General features: G+C 37.9%; 1 protein-coding gene across 3 annotated transcripts in view; it reads left to right on the top strand.

The window, feature by feature from the left end:
* GSAP (gamma-secretase activating protein) overlaps positions 1-25,379 on the top strand; it is a 49,914-nt gene that overhangs the window by 2,853 nt on the left and 21,682 nt on the right. For 2 of the 3 annotated variants that reach the window (XM_080391916.1, XM_080391918.1), the window contains exons 2-19: positions 1,240-1,313; positions 5,756-5,812; positions 6,515-6,584; positions 7,000-7,053; positions 7,186-7,274; positions 7,680-7,749; positions 8,835-8,884; positions 10,203-10,307; positions 11,232-11,291; positions 12,027-12,070; positions 14,298-14,383; positions 18,842-18,919; positions 21,149-21,226; positions 21,720-21,812; positions 23,097-23,314; positions 23,618-23,687; positions 24,379-24,461; positions 25,150-25,203. In XM_080391916.1, the coding sequence (XP_080248042.1) occupies positions 1,240-1,313; positions 5,756-5,812; positions 6,515-6,584; positions 7,000-7,053; positions 7,186-7,274; positions 7,680-7,749; positions 8,835-8,884; positions 10,203-10,307; positions 11,232-11,291; positions 12,027-12,070; positions 14,298-14,383; positions 18,842-18,919; positions 21,149-21,226; positions 21,720-21,812; positions 23,097-23,314; positions 23,618-23,687; positions 24,379-24,461; positions 25,150-25,203 (1,433 nt within the window). The remainder of the gene's footprint in view (positions 1-1,239; positions 1,314-5,755; positions 5,813-6,514; positions 6,585-6,999; positions 7,054-7,185; positions 7,275-7,679; positions 7,750-8,834; positions 8,885-10,202; positions 10,308-11,231; positions 11,292-12,026; positions 12,071-14,297; positions 14,384-18,841; positions 18,920-21,148; positions 21,227-21,719; positions 21,813-23,096; positions 23,315-23,617; positions 23,688-24,378; positions 24,462-25,149; positions 25,204-25,379) is intronic. The other variant, XM_080391917.1, reaches the window with a different exon arrangement.

Genomic DNA, 25,379 nt, shown 5'->3' on the forward strand with positions numbered 1-25,379 from the left:
AGTAATACATTGTTAAATGTACTCTAAAGATTTTCATTGTCCTCCCACAACAAAATACAGAATTTATTTCCTTCTGGTAATACTTGTAAAAGTTTTTTCGTGTTACTGCAGGCTGTACAAGCCAATTTCTAATATTAGGCTTGTGAAACTAAGTTTCACATAGCTTTCTTCTATCAATGCTTAGTGATAACTGCAAAGTAAATAGTGTTGAACTTGGCTAAATGCTATCCGAGAGTTGTGGAGCATTCTTTTTGTTGATGCTCACTGAACCACAGGCTACCTTTATCTTAAAACTAGGACCAGTCATGCAGCTCTCAACCTTGTTAAGAGCAAAATTTCCACTTTTAGTGAAAGATCCATCTGAGATAAACTTTTTTGGTGGCCGCAGTGATGAGAAAACAGAAAAACAGCATCAGGAAAGTGTGCATTTTTTTCACCTTGAGTATGATATTTTGTCTTTTTTTTTTTCTTCTGTTGTTTTTATTTTACGCTGCTTTGTCCAGGCATGTTTTTCTCTTTCTGTGTCCATGCTAGCTTCCTGCTCAGCTGTTTCCCTTTTAATCCTACTCTTTCATTCACACCCCACATTATCTCTTCTCCTGCATTGCTTAGTTCCCTTGTAACTGTAGGTATGTTGCATATCTAGATAGCGTTTAATCTTGTGTGGTTCTTGGGGGTTTGGGTGGGGGTTTTTTGGGAGGTTGTTGGTGGTGTACAACTAATGTCTGAAGACTTAGTTTATTTCCAGGCATTCCTTTGGGATGCTGAAGGGGCAGGTAGGAGCAAGTGACACTTTCGTTGGACTAGTTCTATATCCCTGTAGTGTTCTGAGGATTGGAGTGCAACTTAACTGTTTAAACCCCATGTTGTGTATAATGAATGAATGCTTTTTTTTTTTCCCCTGTGAATGGAAGATGATGAAAAAGCACATTCCATTTTCATCACAAAAGGCAGTGGCCATTAGAATCATAATTATAACGAAGAGTTAGGAGTTTACCTAAATAATTCATTCCTGTGGGTTTTGAAACCCCTCCGCTGGTTTGTGTTGAAGCTTATCAGGTTTAAAACATGGTGCAGGAAATAGTGTCTCTCTGTTTCCAGAAGGGAGTAATTTTGGCATATACAAATAAGTATTTGTATGTAAAAATGTATTTAGTATCTTTGCTTAATGTGTGCATAAATTACATGATGAACTAGCTCAAATGAAAATCCTATACCTTTTGATACTTATCATTTCAGATACTTCTGAGAATTCATCAGCACTCTATGTTGTAAATGTTGAAAGAAATGGGAAAATTATTTATACCTGGAAGGTAAGTCTGTCTCAGAACTTAAGAAAAATATAGCAGAGAATGACACTGTATGTGTATCTATGCCTAATTGAGTCTTTTTTGCAGTGAGGGTTAGAACATGAAAACTTGACTGATTACAACTTGTTTGGTTGTACAGTGGGAAAATACCCAACTCGGCTTCAGACAAAGGTTAAGAATAATGAAATGGAGAGTAAAGTACTGACCTGATTAAGTCCACAGGGTTTTTGCTGTTGTTTTCGGGGGTGGGTGGGGGGTGGGTGGAGCATCAGAATCTTGCCCTAAATAAAACACAACTTCTTTAACAGGTAAACTCTTTGTAGGCGGCATATTCTTTCACCGTCAGAATTTCTCAGGGAAGTCTATCAAATTCATGTGCACTGCTTTAGTTAAATATGTTTTCCCCTACCAATATATATGTTAAGATACCATTTATCTGACACTAAATCTGCTTCTGCTGTTCTTTGTTACTTTAATCAAGTTACTTTGTTTATTGCAAGTAGTCTCACTTGTTTGTTTGATGTCTGGAAGCATTTAGAGCTATCCTTTTTAACATCTCCATGGCATGTGTATAGCTTTTAGGTTGAAATGCCTGTAGTTCCAAGAGATTTTTAAATGGTTTGAGAAGGTTTCCCCTTGGTGAGACAAGCTGTGCTTCTTGTCTGTGCATCGAAGAGAAATGTGTGGAGCCAGCTGGATTCTGGAGGATTGTGGTTCTTGAAGAGTACAGATTGGAGGTAGCAGACTCCAGTAGAGTAGGGCTGCCTTTCATTCCCCTCAGACTCAACAGTGTTAAACTCTCCAGCATCCCGAGGGTTAAGGGAAGAGGTGAGGCCTTCATCAAGGTAAAATACACTTTAACTGTGGGTGGATGTTTCCTTTAGTACAAGCATAGGGAGGAGAGTCTGTACAAGACAACAGTAACCATAAAAATAACACTGTAGAATGTATCAGTTTTTTTGGTTTGTTTGTTTTTTTTTTTCCTTGCTCAAAACTCTAGAAAGGCTTAATGAAAGTAACCCATCTGCCTCCCTACTGGGAGATCTGGTACTGCATACGTGTGATGTTGCTGCTTTCTAGTGTCTGTTGAATCTCACACTAAGCTTTTTGGGGCTTCTGACAGTAGAGTCCAACTGCCTTGTAAGCAGTTCAGGCTCTTGCAGCTGGCAAAAGGGATGAGCTCAAGGTTCACTCACCATTGCAGTCGGTAGGGATGTGGTCAAAACAGTTGGTGGGGTTTAGAGAACTGGCCTCTTGTAGCTTGTGCTTTGGGAAAGGGGTGTGTGGGGTGGAGGAGGTGGAAAATACCCACTAGACTCCATTGACTGAATTGGCCAATGACTCTCAGGAAGATTTAAACACCTAGGCTTAGTTCCTTGAACCTAGGGGTAAAGGCTGCATAGGAAGTCACTGAAAATGTTCACTGTATTTTCTCTTTCCTAATCTTGGGAATAAAGTGGCCTGTGCAGCCCGTGTGGTAGGAATGGCTGGATGACAAAGCCTGAGAGCTGGAACTAACAAAGTGCACAGCTGTGCTCCCATTTTTACCTCTCAAATGTGAAGGTGAAAGAGGAAGGAGATGCTGCTGCTTCTTATCCTGTTCTCTTACCGTGGTAGTGTGATTTTTTTCTCCCGAGTGAGCCAGCCTGCTGAAGAACCAGGATCTATTTATTCCTCTATTGGGAAGAATGCTGACAGATTTTGTAAGTGTGATTTACGCTTGTTAGTGGGCAAACCGGAAGATAACTTCTGGGAGTCTTCTCACAAGGACAAATGTATCCTAAGGTGGTATTGCATTAAATGTATGATGTTTTACCAGAGAGATAGTGTTTGTAGTGTGGGGTAGTTTCTTTCTTGGATCAGTAAAAATTCTGCTCACCAGCTGAAAGTTGTTGGTACTCACTTTGGTGGTGTTGATGGTGGTGTTGTCAGTAGGAGTCAGTACATCTACACTTGTCTGCATACATGATAAGAACATGTAGTTATGTCAACCCCAAAGCTTGTGTTAGTCTGGGTGGCTTGTATATTGGTCAGAGCACATGTGGTGGTCCAGGCTGTAGCTGCATTGCACTCATTCTGTGTCCTGAATGTGCTGGGTTCTGAGCTGCTAACGCTGTGCCCTTCTTGATGTCTGCTTTTGTTAAATTAGTTGTTTGTGTCAGCTGCAGTCACACCTTGGGACTGTGATACCTTCAAGTAGGACTGAACTTTTTTTTCCCCCTCTCTTGATTAGAATGCTAAAAACCAGCAAGTGTTGGGAGTATTGTGTCTGTCTTTTTATGCTTTATTACTGACTTCAGAAGGATTCAATCCAAATGTTCCTTTTTCCGAAATAGTCTATTGACAACATATGGGTATAGTTCTGTGGTTTTGGAGTTTATTGCAAACCTTCTAACAGCAGTATCCATTCATATTTACTTAGATGAAAAAAAAGAGTCTTCGTGTATGCATCTTAGTGAATGACAAGTAGTTTTAGTCTCCAATTTGAGATTTTGTTTAAGTTTTCATGAACTTGTTCTAAAATTCAAATATTATTTGCGCTTTGCTATTCTGTTAATACACATCATCACACTGGAAAGCTTACCTGGGGAAAACAGACTGCTTTTAGTGTCTGCAGTTAGTCCTTCTGTTTCATTAAACTTATGTTGGAGGAATCATGATGTAATTACAGCTCCTAGAAAGATAGATATTAAACTGCTGTAACGAGTCAGTAAGATCTGTAGGTTTTTATCTCCCTCTCTTTCCTCTGTTCATGATAAACTGTTTATAAATGATGAGCTACCACTCCTGCAAGACACAGCTATATGTCTTTGAGCCTTTCCTGTTCGTTTTATAGCAGCAAACTTTAGCTTTGATATTGTCAGTGAGGATAGTGGACAAATAAGGATGTAAACTAAATGGAGCTGCCCTGGCTTATTTCCGAATATTTACAAATAGAAAACAACCTTTGTCTGCTAAGTGGAAGAAAATCCAGTGTTTTGCATGAAATCGGGGAGGAAGGTGGAGAATGAGCTTTATTTTCAGGCTTATTTTAGAATATTGCATTTTACTGTAGGTGTGACAGCATCTGTCTTTCATGATGTTGATAATTGGAAGATATTTTTGACAGGTGAATTCTAGTGTCAGCACTTCTATTTTGCAAAGCGATGCAAAAATCTTTACAGCAAACTTGAAAACAAGCATGTTAGCTTAAGCACGGATATGGGCACTGATCTAGTCCTCTTACCAGTCTTGTAAAGTATATTTTTCAGTAGCTAAGCACAGAGGATATTAGCGTTTCAGACACACTTGGAAAGAATGGTTATTTGAACAGTTATTTGTGAAAGCACTTGCTTAACCTTACATTAGGAGGACTGAAGCCTGTGTCTTAAAGACATTTTGTTTTCCACGTTTAAATCAGAAGTCAAAGACTTTTGTCATTGCCACAGCAATGAGACACTCAGAAATAGACCCCTTAGGAAGAGAATACTCAGGCTTTTGTTTTAACTTCACAAAGCAAGATGCCATAACTTTGTAAATAATCACAGATTTCTCCCCTCTCCCCCCAAGCTGTAGTTAAAAACAATGATGCTCACTGTCTGAGTACAAGCCTATGTGGCTGGATTTAATTTCAACAGTTTTGCAATATAGTGCCTATACCTAGAGTATTTTAATGGATTGCAGCTTGATTTGATATACAATATATGTTGCCAAGCAGAATTTACTTTAATTTTTTTTAAAAAAATATTTTGAACATTTAAAGCATGGTAAAAATTACCAAGAAGAAAAGTTTTGATTTGTATAGTCTTAGAAGTGCCCCAAACAAAGTCATTGTATATTATTATCAATAAGCTAGAAAGGATGTGTATTATGTTTCTTTTCAAAGGCAGTAGGGTAGTGGTGTCATCTGAGCTTGTGAAATATATTTAGCTTTCAAACAATCATTTCCTAAGGCAGAGCTGAAATCCTTTCTCCAGTGGGCAGGCAGATCACTGGAAGCTGTGTTTGCTTTCATGTTTCTGTGCTCCCTTTTGGCACAATGACCCACCAAGCTGGTGAGGTTTGGAATACCAGCCTTAAATCTTCCAGGGGCCATAGCATCCCCTTTCATTCTTGTGCAGATGTCTCCCTTCCTGGCCCTACTGCCTATAACTAAAACCAGTTTAGAACCAAAGTGAGAGAGAGAGGCATTTGGCTTATGCAACGGATTGTGGGCTGTGGATTGGCCACATTTCAGCTTTATCCCATGTGTTAGTTCTAAAAGGAAAAAAAAAATCTTTGTTCTCTTTCTTGCCTCACTTTCTTGGAATTAGATAATTAACTGCCTGTTTATAGGACAGGGAAGTGTGTGAGGATGTGTGTCAAGGGGCAGGGGGAGGAAGAGAGGGAGGTGGGGGGAAAAAAAACCCCAATGTTTAATTTTGTATGTATTTACATTGCCAGTGCTAATTTGTTTTCATCCATAGGGAAATCAGAGAAATACTCACATTGGATTGTATGATCTTCAAACTAAACAAAATGAGGTGAGAACAATACCAGGCTTCTCCCTGGTGAAGACAGTGCGGTAATGTTTCAGATTTTGAAGCCTTGCAACACAGTATGTTATGTCCTTAAGGAGTATATGCTTGTTCGAAACAGAAAAGAGACCTGAGAAGGTATTTGAATGGTTCTCAATAGTATTAAGATGCAGAACATTACAGAACATCTGAATGACTTGAGAGTAGTAAAGTATCATGTCTGCAGTCTTTATTTCTAAACAACCAATTCAAGCCCTTTCTAGTCCTCTTCACACTGAACGTGTGTGCTAAGAAGTAAATGTTTTGGGTTTTCTTTGTTACGTGTGCATCCTCAGCCTGTTTGGTGCTACCATTTGTAAGAAATTATTCTAAAACTGAATGTACTGCAATTCAGTGGCTGGAATCATAACAGGCCTTTGCAGGTGTCCCCATAACAGTATGAAATGATTGAAATGTCTTGTTTATGTAAAGGTCTGGTTTGCTGCTCTAGTGGCAACATAGAGCTCAAAACAACCAGTAAGAAACAAACGAATGAGAAAAAGAAGTGATACAATTGAGGCTGGAAATATGGTTCTTCTGGCCTTGAAATTATTTGCTTTAAAAGTAAAAACAGTGTACTGGTCAGCAGTGTTTTCCTAAGGAGGAGGAATTAGATGGTTTTCTTTATTCAGTTAAAAAAATTATTAGCATTACTGTATTTCTTTACAGCACCTCTATGTGTTTGAGAGGGATCTACGCATAATCAGTTGTTCAGTCAACAATGAAAGGACATTATTGGGTAAATATGTGTTTTATCATTAATTTTTTTGTGTCATGGTAAAGATGATTTACTTTTGTAGGATGGTACATTTGGGTCTAGAATTTCTTAAATCTGTTTTGATCCATGTGTTGCCCATGCAGTCTATGCATTTCAGTGGATCCATCACCAAATAATGTAAGTAACTATGTAAAGACGTAGCTGTAACAATATTGCTGTTTTATTAGAACAACAGTCTAAGACACACTGACCCTTTGTTCACTCCCCCCTCCTGCATTTACACATGCCTTCTACATCTAGAAGAGCTTCTGTTGTTCCTCTAACATATATTTTTTTGGTAAAAAAAGTCTGTGATGCTTGCTCTTCAAGAATGTTTAATAAGATTAATATCAAATACACGTGCTCACTGTGGCTGTGTTGATTTTTTTTCCCTTAGCGGTCAGCTTCCGTCAATATACAGAAGAGAGAGTCAGTCAGCTATTTCAGTCAGGTACTACGAGTGGATCGTTTTAATACTGTTTAAAATAACTGTGTCCTTTGCTTTTTTTCCCACGTAGTTTCTGTTTAGAAAAAAAAATTATGTATAAAAAAGAATGTTACCTAAACCATGTTCTTTTTGCAGTATCCAAGTATTTAACCTTGCTAATTGAAATTCATCCCATTAATAATCTGAGAGTCCTAAAAGCTGTGGATAGCTGTGTTCAAGTACAGGTAAATTATTAAACTAATCTGAATATAAATCTTTTAAATCCACTGTACTAGAGAGGAAAAAGTGGTTGAGTACAGAAGTATTGCATGTTGTCTTGCAGCTGTTATAGAGATAATGTACATTTCTCCATATAATGAAAAAAATTAGAAAGTTCATAAAATGTTTGATGTAGAGTACTTCTCTGACATGAAGGCTACTTTTTTCTCTTCAGTCCCCCAAGGCTTGCAATTGTAGTGATTGGTGACTATTAGTCTGTAATAATAGCTATTTTTATTAATTAAGTATATTTAGTGCGCTTGTTGTAATTCTAAAATATGTTAATATCCAGCTAAAAAAAAAATAAATTTTAGATAACCAAAGTAGTTCAGAACACTCATTTACTTACTTTTGTGAAACTTTCTGTATAGTTTCTTTATCCAGTTGAAGGCAGAAATACTTCTGCAGAAAGTCGCCTCTTGCTAGTCTCGGAAGATAAATGTGAGTTAATATTTTGAAAATACATTTTTATTCTTTTACTTCAAGATGATCTTTATACTTTACATTTCTGATAGACTTTTACTGGAAAAAAAAAAAAAGAAAAAAAGAAAGGGTGTGAGCTATTCTAGGTTTTTTGTCTATCAAAACCTGTATAGCTTGATGGGATTTTTTTTTTTCAACGTTAGCAGAATGGCCAGCTTTGACTGCAATTATTTGCTGAGTGCATGCATTCTTCAGTTATCTTTATTTCTCAAAAACCAGCATAGACTTTTATGGCTGCCTATATAAATTCAGAGCAGATCAACTGACTGGGAGATTGATTGTGATTTAGTGTGTGACAGGTGGGATAAGAACAGGACAGTAGTTCCTTGGATGCAGCTAACTTTGCATGTTCAGCCTAATCTAATGGGAGAGAATGGATAGAGGTGGATGCTTGGAAAAGGCTGTTTATCCCTCTTGCCTTTCAGTTGTCTTATAGAGTGGGATCACTTTTCCCATCTTTTTGGAGAGGCCTATTTTCTCTGGTAACTAGACAACCACCTTTAGGTAGGTGACCTTTGCCTACCTAAGGCCAGCTAATAGTGCTGTGAACTATATCGGAAAAATTTATAGCATCTGCTGTGTGACTTTTGCACCCTTTGCACAGGCAAAGTACCATTACTTTTAGGTAGCTTGTGTGCAAAGGGACTGTGAGGTGGTATTCATGCTAGGAAGTGAAACAGTGCTAGGGTGTAGTCTCGGGCACAGGCATGCACCTGTGTGCTCTTTCATTAAAAGCGTGCTCCTTGGCTTGGTTTGGCATGTTTCCATTAGCAATCCTCTTGACAGTGCTGCAGTGATGGGGGCAGCAAACTGTTTTCATGAGGGTGTGTGGCTGATGCCACCCTAGGCTCAGGAAAGGAAGAGTCCGGGTCTCTGCATAGACACCTGTGTTGATATATCGCAAATTTCCTCTTACATTGAGTTGAACTTTCCTGGCCCTAATGTGTTCTTGTAGCATTCCGAGAGGTGAGATTGTTTAATAAGCTGTGTAAAAGCATATAAAAATGTATGATTGTAATGGTTTTCTTCCTTATGTTTTAAAGATATCGAACAATTTGATATTCATGTTGTTGCAGAAGAAGAACATAAAGTGGTAAGACTTGAAAAATCTTGGGGTTTGCTTCAATTGAAAATGTAAACATCTGTAATTTTAATTCACTGGGTTTGAGTTTTATACTTCGGCAACACAAACTATATTGAAGAAATAGTATGTATATTGTGTTTTTTAGATAGATAGATAGATAGCATGGCAATTTACACAGCTAACCAGAAAGCTGTTTGAAAAAACCTGTATACTGTGTAATCTATGAGGAAAGTAACTTATTTTATTGGTTTTTTTTTTTGTTGTTGCTGAATGCATCTGTATGTTAGAAGTCAGGAGTAAACATAGTGTATATACATTTTTACACTATTTAAAACATTTGCAGAATCACCTTCCTAACTTTGCCTTTTGGGAGTCTGTGTCCTGGTAAAGGATTCATTTAGAAAACAAGCAAACAAAAAGACATAAAACTCCAAGTACTGTAACTATTACAATCTCTTCTTCCTCTCATCTTTTTCCCATTTTTAACATGAATTTGTCTTCAACAAATTGTGGATGTTTTCCTTAAAAGACTTAATAATAATAAACATACGTCTAATATAGTAAAGAATTGTGTCAAGAAAGCCAATGTTTCACTTTATGAAGACAAATGTAAGCTTGGAAGGAAAAAGTTAAGGACCTGATTTTCAGTCACTTTGAAGTCTTTCATCATTTTCTCAAAGGTTATCATGGCTTTTAAAGCAGGCGGGTTTTATATGCTAGACTGCATTTGTGGAGTAAAGACTTAAGAGTGTAATCCAAAAAAACAGGTTAATCTGATGTCCTTCTAGGATTTGTTTTGTTTGACATGAAATCTCCCTACATCTTTCAAGAGTGCATTTATACAATCCTAGTAGTTTTCCATAATTCTAGGCCTTTCCCTGCTGCCAGTACCCTCTATCATGTGGCTGTGACTTTGCACAGAAATCCCTTTTGGAGCTGATGTGTCTTCCTTCAATAGTTAATGTAGCTGGTTCTGAATGGGCTGTGATATTTCACTCCTCTCCTCTTCTCTATAACCAAGAGTGCTGTCTGGTTTTCTTTGTTCACTTTGAGCAGCCCAAGTGGTGAATTTCTTGCAAGAAAGGAATCTCAAAGAAAATGCTTTGGTAGCATGTGAACCCTGAAGACTGTGCTTCTGATCTCTTTAAACCGAGTACCTTGCACACAACAAAGGTGGACTTTGTGCAGCTAAGAAGTAGCATATTCCCTCCAAACACCTTAGTATTTGTGCCGCTTCTGTCATCACTTTTCTTTGTAAAGCACAGACTGTGTGTAATTGTTACAGAACCTTATACGACAACTTCTGATGTTCTCACTTTCCCTTTAGGTGATTCAAAACTCAGGTCAGCTTCCAAGAGCCAGAGTTGCAGATGATCTCATTTGGGCACAATGGGATATGATGGAACAAAGGCTCTTCTACATTGTTCCAAAGGTGAGATGAAAGTCATTCTAGTAGTTTTGTTCCTGCCTGTCTCATGACAGTAGAGTGTGTGGGGTAATAATAGTGTGAGTTTGTTTTTCGTTGTAGCAGTCTGTCCTGTTCCTGCCTCAAATAACCTAAAGCCAGACTTGCCTTAACTGCTGTTTGTGCATTGTAGATCACAAGAAGACTAGTGGTCTTAGTGCTTTCTAGAAGAAATGGTGGGTTTGTCAGTTGTTTTGACTTTAAAAAGGTCTTTTATTCAAAAACATCTAAATCTACTAAAAACTGTCTTGTGTATAATGCCTCTGTTCTAGAGAATTCGCATCTAGAAAGTATTTTGTACACAGGCTTACTGAGTCACCAAATAGGTTCTTGGCTAGAAATGCTGAAACTCTTTGGATTTGTATTATTTTTTTGTCTGAGGGTCTATTTGCACTTGATGTGTTCTAAGTAAATGAAAATTGACTTTTATTAACTTAGCCACCAGAAAAAAATCCAAGTGTTAGGAAATAAGAGTAAATGGACTGTGATGGAGAAACATATTCCTATTTTTGTTTCGGAAATACCCTTTTTGAACTGACCAAAATAAGATACGGTTCCTTTTGCCGTATAGGTAGTTAGGGAAAACTTTTTTTTTTCACTTTATAGAATGTGTCTGTGTGTGCCGTGTAATAATGCTCTGCTTTAAGAGAGGGCCCACAAAATTACAGATGATGGGCAGATAATGATCTGGGACAGGAAGGAAGCATGTCATAGTGCTATTGTGGGGGAGTTATATGTGGTTTTTAGAGTTGTCTTTTGTCCCCTAACTTTTGCATATCTGTTAGCAAAGGGGGGGTGAGTGTGGAGGATGGTGTGGAGTATCCAGTCACTTTTCAACCTATATAATATGCTTTCTATTTTATCAGTTAAAAAAAATCCTCTTAATTCCAGGAATCAAAGAGTACTTTAAAATGTGTCCAGTTTTATCCCGATGAAAATTTTAACTCAATAGTAAGTCATGACTATTTTATTATACTATGTTTTTGGGTGGGATGTAATTGTGTCTTCTAGGCACTGATACAGAGATCTGTTTCAGTGTCTTTTATTTTTGGAACTTCTGCAGAGGAAAACTGGGTTTTGTATTTCCATATTCTTTTTGGTTTTTTTGTTGGTTTTTTATTATTATTATAATTATATTCTTTTTCAAGATTATATTCAGTCAGATTCAGATTGTGCCACAGTAAGGTAACTTCAGTGGAATTGCACAGCTTGTCACTAGATTACCTAGAAGTAAGTGACATTCATGACATTATACTGATCTTATACTCAAGTACTGAAAGCAGGGTTATCAAATGCACTGGACAAAGAAACCATGTACTAATTTTGTGTTGATTTTAAGTGAGGCAGGAAAATCTGTTGTGACAAAAATACAGAGAACGGAACATAAAAATTACAACTGTTGAACATGTAACTGTTACTAGACTTCTGTCCCGGTGGCTGAAATTTATTCTAATGCAGGAGGTTAAATATCTCACAACTTCTTTTATTTTATTATTTTTTTTAAATAATCTATTTTATGGGTTTTGAGGTGACTGTAAGGATTAGAGGAGGATAAATGAACTTTGTTAAAATGTTGAATTTGGTGAAATGTGAGTTCAACACATTTTACTTGTCCTTGTCTGAAATATTAATCATAGTATACTGACCTCACTAAATAACAGGTTTGTTTTCATTTTTGATTAACAGCTGGAATCACACTTGGATATTCCTGTAAATGATACACAATTTAAGTAAGTTGGGTTTTTTATGTTTTGTATTGCTTTCCTTTTAATATATAGAGTCATGTTTTACAAACTTAAGTAAAATTTGTCCATACCACAGTATCTTTGTTTGCAGTTGCCTGCATGGTACTGGAACATAAGAATAATATGAACACTGTGTCCAAACCTCCAGTTGCTCTCATTTTCATCATGGCTAACTGTAAAATGTAACTTAATCCTTGACTGCTTTTTGGTGCCATTTTAAAAAATTGTCTGAAGAGCTAGCTATAGGTTAAACCCTCTGAGTGTTCTGTACCTATTTAAATTAATTTGTTTTAATCTTGCACGTGTTGTAGTGGTGATGTCAAAATTCCTATCAAGGGAAGCTCTCTTTTTTTGATTGCTGTTACCTGTTTTATTGGGCAGTTAACCAGACCAGTAGCTCCTTTTTATAGCCTATAAGACTCTGTTCTCTTCCAAAACACTATTTCTAGGCACCCTGTGCTTCCAAAGGCTAAGATTTGTCTGATTCTTCTGTGTCTTCTGCGCATCTGAGCTTGTCTCCTTAAGGCTCCCTTTTGACTGAGGAAAAACTAGTCAGGATGGTCTGACTGTCACAATTCATTTCATCCTCATCTATCTTCAGTTGAATTTACAAAAGGGACTGTTTCTCTTTGTGAATAAAAAGGGAGGCCAAAGCTACTAGATCTGATATCAATAACTCAAGGTAGTCGAGTTCTGTCCTGCCCAAACTGTGGCTCAGAATGTTTCTGCACTATACGGAAGGCTCGGTGTGGTGCTACTGCACATGCAGATTGCCCCAAGCCATGTTACCCTCTTGCAGTTAGTACTGAAAAAATCCTAGTCTCATGAGAGCTTCAATGCTATAATAATTTTTTTCAAAATTATTGCAGAAGATCTGGGAGAAAAATCCCTACAGGATCAAAATCCTTTTTGGAAAAAACCAAACCAACCAGAAACAAACAAACAAAACCCCAAACCAACAAAAAAATGCAAAGCAGCCTGACTACAATCTTCTGTTGCATGTTCTGCATGGCAAAAATAGAACTTGTAGATTATAAAGATAGGTGTCGTGGTTTAACCCCAGCCTGCAGCCAAGCACCATGCAGCCACTTGCTCACTCCCCCCAACCCGGAGGGATGGGGAGGAGAATCAGAAAGGAATGTAAAACTTGAGAGTTGAGATAAGAACAACTTAATTTAAACAGAATAATGAGATAAGAACAACAATAATAACAATAATAATAATAATTATTAGAATGGAAAGGTGGAGAAAAAGGGTAAAGCAAAAGCTGTGCACGCAAGCAAAGCGAGGAATTCATTCACCACTGCCCATGGGCAGGCAGGTGTTTGGCCATCCCCAGGGAAGCCAGGCTCCGTCATGCCTAATGGTTACTCGGGAAGACAGATGCCATAATGCCAAATTTCCCCCCTTCCTTCTTCTTCCCCCAGTTTATATACTCGGCATAACGTCACCTGGCATGGAATACCTCCTTGGCCAGCCCAGGCCACCCGTCCTGGCCGCGTCCCCTCCCAGCCTCCTGTGCCCCTCCAGCCCTCTGGCTGGCTGGGACTAAGGAACCGAAAAATCCCTGATTTAGTACAAACATCACCCAGCAACAACTAAAGACACCAGTGGGTTATCAACATTGTTCTCACATCAGAGCCAAAACACAGCACTGCCCGAGCTACCAAGAAGAAAGTTAACTCCATCCCAGCTGAAACCAGGACAATATGTAAAACCATTAAAGCACAGGTGCAGCACAAGATTGAAAAAGAATGTCATGGTTTAACAAGTTCCATGTGAACGTGATTTTGTGCTTTTCTTTTTGAATATTTCTGCTGAAATTAGTGTGCCTAATTGCAGATTAAAATGTAGCTTTACAGACAGAAGAATGGTAGTTAGGCTGCAAAGCCTTTGAGTTCTCAGGTATGATAAATGTTTGAACTTGCTCTCACTTCAAAGTATATGAATCGTTGGACAATGCTGCAGTAAGTGAATATGAAGGTTGCAAGTGTAATCAGAATTGTTGGCTTCTGATAGGTGTGCAGTCTTGGGATTCTGATTTCTGACTACCGTGGAGCAGATTGGTTGAAGCCTGATTTAACTTGCATTAGAGAACGTTTGATTATAATTTCTGTGTTTTGATTACATAGTGACTGTTGTGATCTTTATGTTGTGATGAATCTCTGTGGATGAAGAAGTGATTTATTTAGTGTTCTTTATGTGCTTATAGACTTGTAAATTTTGGATGCGATTACTGTCAAGACCAAGATGTTGCATCTAAATCTTTGAATCTTCAGGTTTTTACAAGTAAAGCAGGTAATGGATAAATGCAAGTATTGTCAAAATGATCTCCACTAGTAATTATGATACATTGTAATCACAACTGATTACTAAATTTCTTTGTAAGATGTTATGTATATATTTGTACTTTTTGTGTGAGTGTGAGACTTTTATTCCTTTGGTGTGTACTTGACAGGTAACTGTGCAGAGAGGGAAAGGGCAACTGTGCACTATTTTTCTCATTAAGTTGTTTTACTCTATGAAAGCTGCATTTGAAGTTGAGCTGAAGAGTACCTAGGGTTTTTATTATATGTACATCAACAATAAAAGTCACACAAATTTTCTGGTAGCCCAACTTCAGAGAACTGATATCATGCACTCAATTGGCGAAATGTCTCAGTCTAAGCACACTAGCATCTTCTGCTGGTTTCAGAATGCAGGTGGTACCAAAGCATGGTTGTGTAATATATTTGAGCAATTTAATGTTAAAGCTGACCAAAAATGTTAGAAGGTAAATTCAAGGAAAGTTTTGGCTAGTTCTGTTGTCTGGGTATCCAACATAGTATATAACTTGTGTTACAGAGTGAGCATGTGTAAATGGAGTATGTGCTAAGATTTGAAGAGCTTCATGTTGCTGTTAGCATGTGATACCTAGAATGTCCAAGTATGTGATACTTAGTTTAGTATATATATGATTCCTTAAACCTAAACCTAAAATGTTTCTTAAACCTTGAGGATTTAGGAGTCTCCCTGCATCCTAATGCATACCATAAGCTTTTTTTTTTTTTTTTTTTAAATTAAATACTGGTCTCAAGAGGCATCTGTTCATCACAGATGCCTGCATTCTCAGCTTCTAAATTAGGCCATACTGCCAAGCAGAGATGGTATCTGATTAACCTTTGAATAGTCTAAAGAGTTGTATAGGGATGTGACATGTTGCAGAAGTGGCTTTACATCTCACTTAAGGTGTGCTGTATACACACAGGCAAATTGCTGAGGTATTTGCCAGTTGCATTGAAGTGACCATTAATGCAAATCAAGTGAAATATAGGTTCCTTACATGGATTATTTTTTTTTCTTCTGGATGCAGACAATATGCTTACAGAGATTAAAGGGAATGAATTAGAAATAAGAGAAAGCCAAGCTGCATTTCTACCAAATGTAGATTAGGAGGCTACTTTTTCTCTGTTAGCAAGACAGACTTATTTCTTATACAAATAGCCTGTCCAATAATGGAAAATGTTATTGATTTGTGTATATATGTGTTTCCTTTTAAACCTATATTTCTCTAGGGTTTATTCAGATTGAAGCACCTTCTTTTACTTTACAACGAAACTCAAGTCTTCCTCCAGCAAGACTGTTGTTTGGTTACCTTGAAGTAAAATGTTCTTTTCCATCTGCCAACACAGTATATAAATTCTGTGTGGAACCTTTCACATGCACTTTTTATTGTGCATAATGTAAAATGCATAATTTGACAATTACTAAACGTATGTGGCTTTTCATTGAATGTTGTTTGAAATGGAGGACTACTTTGCACAACCCATTTCGAGTAACAGTTTGGAGCAAATGGTTTTGACCTGTCAAAGAACAATGTGGATAATTACACTAAAGTTCCCTTTTGTGCCCCTTGTTTGCGGTGGTACACAAAACTGGACTACAAGCTGTTTTAGGTGCAGACTATGCCTTCTGTGGAACTGCTAGCACACTGCAAGTATTGTTGCCAATATCCCTATTTGTACCATTCGGACATCTATGGCAAAGATTAATTGCCTTAACTTCAAAATTAAATATTCCATGTAATTTCCCATTTCATAAAACTGTTATTGGCTACTGCCAACCTGAAGGCTGAACGAGATCACTCTTCCTTTCTCAAACTTCCGCAGCAGCAGAAAAGTAGCACTGTTCCTCACACTCAGCACAGACTGCAGATAAAAGCCACTATGTACTTCTAGATTAGCTGAGATGAAGCAGTTGTAATCTCAAAATTAACTTTGTATGTCCAGAATTAAGTGGTTATTTAAACAACATTGGGCTCTTATGTTTTCTTTTAGCTCTTTAGAAGTACTTTTCATTAAATTTGCTCAGTATTAAAAAAAGTGCAGGCAGTAAGATGATATAAACCCTGGATTACTGTCACCTAACTTAACCTGCCTAAAAGTTAAGCATCTGGACTATATTTATAGAGAGAAATAGGCATCTCAAGAGGATGGTTGCTTCTATTCATATTTCTTCATTTGCTCTATAGGCGTTTAAATGAGAGATGTTTGGATGACTGAAGTTAGATGAGGCAAGTCACTCCTAAGCCAGTACGTTTAGACAAAATGCCCTGGTGCAATGTTGTGTTTGGATTGTGACACATGGATGCCATTTGGAGACACTGGTACAGGCTTATACCTTACACTTCTGCATGAATAGAAATGAGGAATTTTAAGTTAAAGTTTTCAGGTTTCTTAGGGAAAACTTCATGTCTTCATAGGTGACTCTTACCAAAAAAATTTTCAGTGATACGATGTTTACTTATCAAGTGGCAGAGTTGTAATTGTTTCCCTAATTCTGTTGAATGTTAGTAACTTGCAGTTACCCTGTATGAGCAGAGCTTACTTTTTAAATGCCTCCTTTTTTTTTTAAGAAAAACTTTGTTGTCATTGAGGTCTTTTTTCCCTTTTATTTCTGAAAAGATAAGGGTTCATCCAAGTATATCTTCATGTGAGTCTTCTAATCTTGTGGCATTTAACTACAGCTCTTACTGTTTGCAAATTATTTTGAAAAGGATAGTGTGGAAGATCTGGTTCTACCTTCACATGAAACGCTTACCATGTAGATGCAATAGGATAACAAGCTTTCCCTACATCAGCACAACCCAGCTCTTAATTTGCAGAGAGCACTGGTAATGGTAGGAAAGAAACTTATTTTATGTTCTCGGTCTCTGGCTGCTCTAATGTGATCGCCAAGATGGTATCAGGTGTAACATTGCTTGGGTAATTGCTGATTTGTGTCTGTCTTGTTTCTGTCTGTATTAATGAAGCACCATTTGGTGTTTTCTGTTGTTCATAGGTCAGTTTGTTGACATTGGGATCAGTGTCCTAGAGTTGAAAGATGCACATGCTATTAATGGTCCCTCATAGCCACTGTTTTTGTGATCAGCTTGCATATATTACCCACTGACATGTCAATCTGAACAGACTCACTTGCATGTTCCACGATTTATAGAACAGTGTATACACTAGCCTCCAGCATACAAGAAAGAAATTTGCAGTGTTGGGAGCTGTTGATAATAAAACAGCATTGTGGTTTGCTGGAGCTGTTCCAGTCTTCCTTATGTGTCCTGATGCTGCTACTTTAAAAATTATGCGTGTTCTGAAAGATGCCAAGTGCTCTGGCAAAATGCCCTGTCTATTGTCTAAATGACTCAAATATCCAAGCAAAACTGTATCAAACAATATTCAATCAGCTAAGGATAAGCAGGGGGAAAAAAATTGCATCTCAGAAGAAAGTATTTACTTTCCCCAGAAGTGTGAAATGCCTCAGCTGTATCTGTATCGTGGCTATGGTACAGCCTTGCGGTCTGAAGTATGAGGCATTTAACCAAGTATAATACCTTGGTAGCTGTGCTTTTTTTGTGTTTGTGCTTTTTCCATATTGTGTCTTTTTCTGTATACTTTGTATATATACACCTTTATATTTTTACAGAGCAGTATCTGTGTTAGTATTACCTTTTTCTTTCTTTTTTTTTAAGTGATAAACTTTCAGTAAAGGTTAAAGGTGAATGGTCATAATTGTGGCTCATTTTTTGCAACTATATTGGGGATAATGTGGTTTGAAAGCTGTTTCTAACATGAATGCCAAAGCATCAGAGTAGATGGATTAATTTTATAAGAAATGGAGGGAGGGCTGTCATACAGTGGAGTCAAAATAATATCAGTCTGATTTAAAATTAGGCTGGGAACAGGGAGCTTTCCTGCACAAGGTACCTTGGCTGAAATAAGTTTGTGCTAAGGACTGACTTGTCTCCTAAAAAAGGAATTAATGGCTCTTGGGGCTATAAAGGGGAGAAGTGACTATCATTTCTAGTGTGAGAAAGCTCTAGTAGTGTGTTATGCTGCTGCCAATATGAAATTACTTAGAAAGCAAACAAACTGTGTTTTACTATGTTCTGTGCATATTTGACAGTCCCTGAACAGAAATTATCTAGAGATTGAGGAGTCTGTGGAGAGAAAGGCTTGATCAGTTTCTTTTTTTTACTGTGAGAGGCTAAAAATGTACTTCTAAAGGGAAGAACTTGCCATGTCAGAACCCAGGTTTCCATTGTGTGCTGTATTGCCTCCTCTGTTTTCTCTTAATTTGTGTTTCACTGGGTAAATACCTTTTCTGAGAGATTAATTTTAGTTTATAATTTCAAACAGTCGTGCTTTAGTTTTGTGCAGTGTAAGGATGTCTAGGTATTCAGGTACACAAGTCATTTTTGGTTTTTTTTTTTTTTTGTCTTTTTAGGAGGCTTGTGTGTGTGTTGTACTCTAGCCTGTGATACTCCTGATGAAATAATGTACTCCGTGTATTTTTTACATAAAGGTAAGATTAAACTGTGAAGTTATGCTTTGTTTTGGAGAATGTCACTTTGCTGTGAAAAAGTCACAGAATGCCTTGCAAAACAAGTAACTACTGAAGTCTGCAAACAATAAACTACTGTGGCTGGTGTTTAAAGACAGCAGCTGCCTTAAGCTGCAAAATTGACTTCCCTGCTGTAGACTTCCTGCCTGATGCTGAACGAGTGGCTTCAAACCAGCGGCCTTGTGAGTGGCTATTAATTTGGTCCCTTATTTCTACCCAGGCTTTCTGGCGTGCTGAGCACAAACATCAGTGAAATCTGTGGGAGCTTGCAGGTGTGTTGTACTTATGCCATAAGGCATTTGTATGGGAAATAGCCAACAGCTCTTAGCTTGAATGTGTGTTAAGAGTTCCAGTTCAACATGTCATTTTCACAGCAACAGGTGCAACACCCACTGACTGTAAGAACAGTTGCTATTTAAGTGGTGCTCAAGCACCTGTTTTTTTTTTTCTTGAAAAGAATGAAGAATGTTGTTTTATTCTAATCAGAATAAAACTCGTCATTAGCAAGACCTTTCTCATTTGATACATGCAGGAGAGAGGTGAATTATTCCTCAATTTGTAAAACTGCATAGGATGGAATAACCATGTTCAAATTGACAACACACCTCTGTTCAAGTGTTTGCTTTCGTGTGTGTGGAAGCATGTTTCTTTGCTGCTGGAATGTTGTGGGATTGAATGAACTGCATTTTTGTGTTCTTGAAGGCATTAACAAATTGGGAAAGTCCATTCTGGGTGTGACAGTACAGTGCATTTCCCCAGATGTACTTGATCTGTAGCTGAAGGGTAGTTGCGTTGCTTGGAGCTGACTATGGCCCTTGTACATCCCTATCTATACCAAGAAGAAGTTGAGGATTAATATGGTGACATTGACCAGTTGCATCTAAAATGACCTTCGTGAAATGGAGTTGTTTGGTGCAGAGCTGTTTATGGATTCATGCAAGATTCATCAGTTGTACAAGAGGATTTTAAGACTGGTCCTGAAGTGACCCACAGAAGCAGTGTTATATCAGGTCTATAAGCCATGTTTTGGAGACATAAAAGGAATTCAGTTTGTGCTGCAGCATCTGTAAACTCAAAAGGAAGCTTCCCACCCCTGTTAAAGCAGTTGCTTGATGTAGCATAAACACAGAAGACACAATGTTGCAGTTGTATTCTGCAGTCCTGGTATTAGTTTGCATGTGTTTGTGTTAGCAGGTAACAGAGTGGTAATCATGAGTGTACTGACTCATTGCAAGCAAACATCAGTCAGTATCTTGTGTGAAAAGCTGTTTTAGATTCCTTTTCATCTGTAGTGTTGCTGTTGGTTTTGGAGGTCTCATTTTTCTTTTTTTTTTTTTTTTTTTAGCATAGATAAAGCATATTTCTCTGCTCAGGTCAGGAATCAAAGTCCTGGATGAGTGGCTGAAGCATGGCTCATGATCTGTTTGTTTCCTTGGTGGTCCTGTAAACTGTGGATATATTGTCTTATCTTGAATTTTCATGCAGTATTAAGTAGCATCCTGATCATGACACCATTCAGCCATTAGGATATTGCAGCATGGACATTCGGAGGCCAGTCATTATCTCCTTAGTTATTTTAATCCTCAGCTTTGAGTCTCAGAGATTGCGGATGTTTGAGGGCTCTATGTCATTCTTACTGAATGCCAGAAGAAGTATGGTGTAAGTCTAGAATAAAACAACAGCTGTGCTGATGCAAAGCCCATGCAAACACAGCAGTTCTGAAATTAGCCTATGTTTAAACAGAGCTGAACTAAATTACAGCAATAGGGCATGCAGATAAACAAACTGGAAATTCTTTAAAGCAGTTGAAAGATCACAAAAAAGCAAAGCACAGCTACATAAAGGATTTGTATTTGGGTTTGGGTTTTGGTTTTTTTTTGGGGGGGAGGTGTTTTTACACAAGCTTGCTCTGAGATGGAATGCTTCTTTAAACATGAACACAGACTGTGCAGTGTGTGGCCACTTTCTGCATACTAAAGAACTACATTGTGTGGGTGCGGGTCTAAGTATGCAGCAATTCTGTTTAGAGTGAAGTAAATCTGTCTGTGCAGACAAGCCTGTAAAACAGTCTAAAATATCCCTGCTTGGGTGAATTGGCACTGCTGGTTTCTAGCTATACAGTCATACTTGACTTTTAACAGATGGTGTGTGTTGTTTGGTTTTTTTAAAAGTATTGTTATTTTTCCCCAGGTTACAACAAAACTTTTACAGTTTCTCTAGAAAGAACAGAATCTCATCAATTGAAGGAAGTAGCTTTTATGAATCTTGGTAGGTTACTTGTGTTACTTCCCTGTGTGACTGCCATTCTGTGTCCCTAGTAGGGAGAAAAATAGCTAACCCTTCTCTAGAAGGAAAAGTGTTTTTTTTTTTTTCTTGACTTTAAGTAGTTGTGTTATTTTGGTGCTTCGGGTTTTGTTTTCATATGGTTTGTGGTTTTTTTTCTTCTATATTTGTCATTTGATACTGTAGCACCTCACTATTAGGCAACTTCCTCTGAAATTGCCTCAGAATCTGCTCCGGAGATCAGCCGCTGAGTTCTTGAGTGTCTCAAGCCTCTTGAATCCTCCCCTGGAAACCCAAATGTATTGCTAGTGTTTCCTGTGTTAATACAACAGCAGCTTTAATTAACTCCTTTTATATTTCCTAGATATAATCAATTGCATCAGTGAGAAGTGGGCCAAGATGAGAATCATGTGAAACAGCCTCTTAAAACAAATAAGTGAACAAGTGCTATATTGACCACTGTTATTTCTTTAAATAGACTATTACGTGGCTGCTTATTTGCCTGGCCAGTTCCTGCACCTCTTGAATATTCAGCATCCTGACCTGCTGTGCTATAGTTTATTTCTGACAGGTATGGTAACACTGCTGCTTGAAGTAATTTTATTGTTGTAGTGGAAACTTGTTCAAATATCTTTACGTGAAAGTTGTGTTTCTCAATGTTTGCATTATTGCAGTGTTCTGAAGAAGGAGAGAGATTGAAAAAACAAGAATGGCATTTTTGCCACTTTCCATTTTAAAAAGAGAATCTGAAGTGACATTTCATACTTCATCTATTACATACTTCTAGATTGTTATGAAATGGAAGGTGACCTTTCACTGAATTTGAAATTCTTTGCCTTGGTTTCATAGTTTCCCTTCCCTCATCTTTGCACATGCTTCTCAGTCCTCTACTGTTCTCAGATTTCACATGGAGATGTAAATTTGATTTTACATTTCCTTCCTCCAATTGAGTTGCTCTAAATGTGTGTGTTTGGAGGGTGTGGGGAGAGGAAATCTGTGTTTCCTTCACCTGATCAGGCTGTTGCAATTTGATTTAGAGTCTCATCCAAGAGGCACGTTATTTCTTTTCCAACAAACGTGTCTTTATGGGAAGTGAGTTATTCTTGGAAGTGGTGGTCCTTTGTTTGAAAACAGAAATCTGTTCTTCTGATTGGGTGAAGGAGAGGTAAGTAGTGGGAACTGGTGCATGGGCAGCATCACAGGAAGCTAAATAACTGTTGTATATACATAATGCAGTATTACTAGAAATGAGTGGAAGTCATCACTGTTGTATGGTGGGCCTGATTTCTCTGATGCAAAGGGTCTGGAATACTACTGTATAGTATTGTGTGGTGAACTTTAGTACTAGAATAGATGAAGTGGTTTTGATTGATGCTTCAGTAAGTAATCATTACATATAATGAGCAGAACCTTCCTGTTCTAGCTGTTGGATTGATGGTAAGAGATTGACCGATACAAGTTTGTATCCCGATTCTGCATGTGAGCAGTTCTGAACCCTACCAGTATGGTCAGGTGCTAAACTTATAGTGTGGAATCTCTATTACTAGCCTTATGCCCTTCTCTATTCCATCCTGTGTGCTCTGATTTGTCCTGTGACAGCATTTGGAGCCTCAAATCTGTACACCTGTGCTTCAGCAGTAGGGAAGGAGAGAACTGAGTATGGACTCAGCTACTCATTTACTTCCTTTACCCAGCCAGCACCATTCCTCCTCCTCTTCAGCCCAATAGCAGGGCAGTTAGTACAAGAAGCAGGCTGTTTCTTACTCCTGGAGACCTGAAAGTCTTAAGAGAAATACCAGTAGCAGCCAAATTTTGTGTCCTTAGTCCTTTTTATTTTCAAACCAATGTTCTTCAGGTGAGGATGCAAGAATTGACATGTTGCAAAACATCTCCATCCGATCCCCACTTGTGTCAACGGTCTTGGATTGCCATGTAGGAAGCATGTATGCTGTGAGCATCAGTGACAGTGCCTTACTACAGTTCCTACAGAACAGCAAACGAGACAGCGAAAGATTGGCAGCTCTACATTGTGCCCTGTTGTACTTCCGACACACAGAAGACTTGGAAATGCAGGTGGGAAGAGAACCTCCTTTAAGTTCTTTTGCAGTGACTAATGTCTTATACAAAGCAAGGTGTTCAGGTCATGAAGAATGCTGAAGAAGGAAAGTCCTGATTCACATGTACCTTTTGGCAGTGCCAGAGACTCATCAGCTGGGCTGCCCAAACCACTTCATTGGTCAAGGCTATCCTGAAAACGTCTGTCTCTGTATCACTACTTCATGCAAACTGTTACTACCGAAAACAGGTTCTATAGTCTGTTACAATGCATGCTTAAAGAGAGAGATGTGATGAATTCCCCTGTTGTCATTCTGACAGATTATTTGGTGGATTTCTGAGAACCTGTCAACATGTCATTCTTTTGATCCCATTCAAGAATTTATCATTGGTAAGTATTTCTTTTCCTGCATACCTTAAGCTGTGACAAGGAAAAGCCACAATGTCACAGACTGGCGCTTTTTTCTTTCCAAACTTACTAGTTATGATTTATGTTAACTGACTTGCATTTTGTGGTGTTAGACACAGTATCAGTAGTCTAAATCTAAATCAGTACTCTCAAAATCAGATTGGCAATAAAACTTTTCGAATGCATGCTTCTATTTAGTGACACAAATGGATTTATTGTTATTTTAGGTCACTGGAGGGCAAATTCTGCATCGCCTCTGTCTCAGATATTTGGGATATAAGTAGTGGAGATTGGAGCAGAGGAACAAATCTCCTCTAGGCTAGCCCAAACCGTTTTTTTGTAAGGATTTAATGCCTCATGATACTTTCTTCTAATAGCTGATTCCTCAGCCTAGTCAGTGCATGTCCTGTGCCCTGAGCCTTTGTACAAAGGACCCCTGCAGTGCTGAGCTGTAGCCAAGCAGCTGACCTGGCCCTGCAGCCATCTGGGCTTCTCTTCCTCCTTTTGTGCACAGAATGGGACCAGTTCCACCATGAGGGAAGGTGTTTCGGAGACAGCAGCAGGATTTTATCCGTAAAAAAAATCTTAGATAGAGAACTGACTGTGAATCTTACTCTTGTTAACTAATAGTTTATACCATCTTGCCCTTACAAACTTTTTACATTGCATTCAGCCTCCCTGTACTGCAGAATGTGTCCAGAAACTCAAAACCTGGATAAAATTTTGCCCTACACTTCACTGCTTGACTGGATTGGGGTAAGATAACATCTGGTACTTGAATTAATAGCTGGAGGGAGTCTAGCTCTAATGAGGTTTTATTCTCTCTTGATATATAGATCGTATGCTTACCTTTTCATAGACTTGCTCTGAATCCACGTCTGTGCGTTATGCCCGTTTTATTTTGTCAAGTCTTAATCTTAGTGGTGTTTTCCATGATTCCTTTTTTTTGTCAACAATAAAAGCATTTATAAAACAAGAACAGCTACTTTAATGGAATGGATGATTAAATCTTTGCTTTCGTAGTGAGGTATTAGTTTATTGCTTATTGTATGAGGTTTATAACGAATACAGAATATATTTAACCGGCAAACCCATGAAGTTATTTCCAAGACAAACAGTATCAGTAGAGTTAAGATTTGTGAGTAAGTCTGCAGAAGTAAAAAAAATTTAGGCACGAGTCTATAGTTAGAGTAGATAGCTTATTTTAATTTCTCTGATCTGACACTGTTGTAATATATTGTCTTTTTTTTAAATGAGATGGATGAGGAAAACATCTTCCACTTTTTTTTTTTTTTTTTTTTTTTTGGCAAAACTGAATGTACAGTTTTGGCTAGCTAGCTAGTTTCACAAAGGAAATGGGTAATGGAGATTCACTTGGATACCCAAACAGGCCCATGTTTTATGCTAAATTATTTATGTTCTTATAATTTGTCTGTATTTTTAGACTATCCCTGGAGTAACATGTGCAACAGACATTATTTCCTTACCTATGTTAGTGGTAAGTTCCAATATAAAAAACACATTTCTATTTGCTGATTAGGAGCTTGCTTGTTTTGGGGGGTGGGGATGTGATAAATGCTCATGAAGCAGTGTCCCCCACAGCCTTATCCAAAAATAGGGGTGAACAGATGATTGACCTGTTTGAAATGGCTTATGCATTTACCAAAGTATCTT

Source organism: Falco punctatus (genome assembly GCF_963210335.1).
Source record: "Falco punctatus genome assembly, chromosome: 6".
Classification (NCBI taxonomy): domain Eukaryota; kingdom Metazoa; phylum Chordata; class Aves; order Falconiformes; family Falconidae; genus Falco; species Falco punctatus.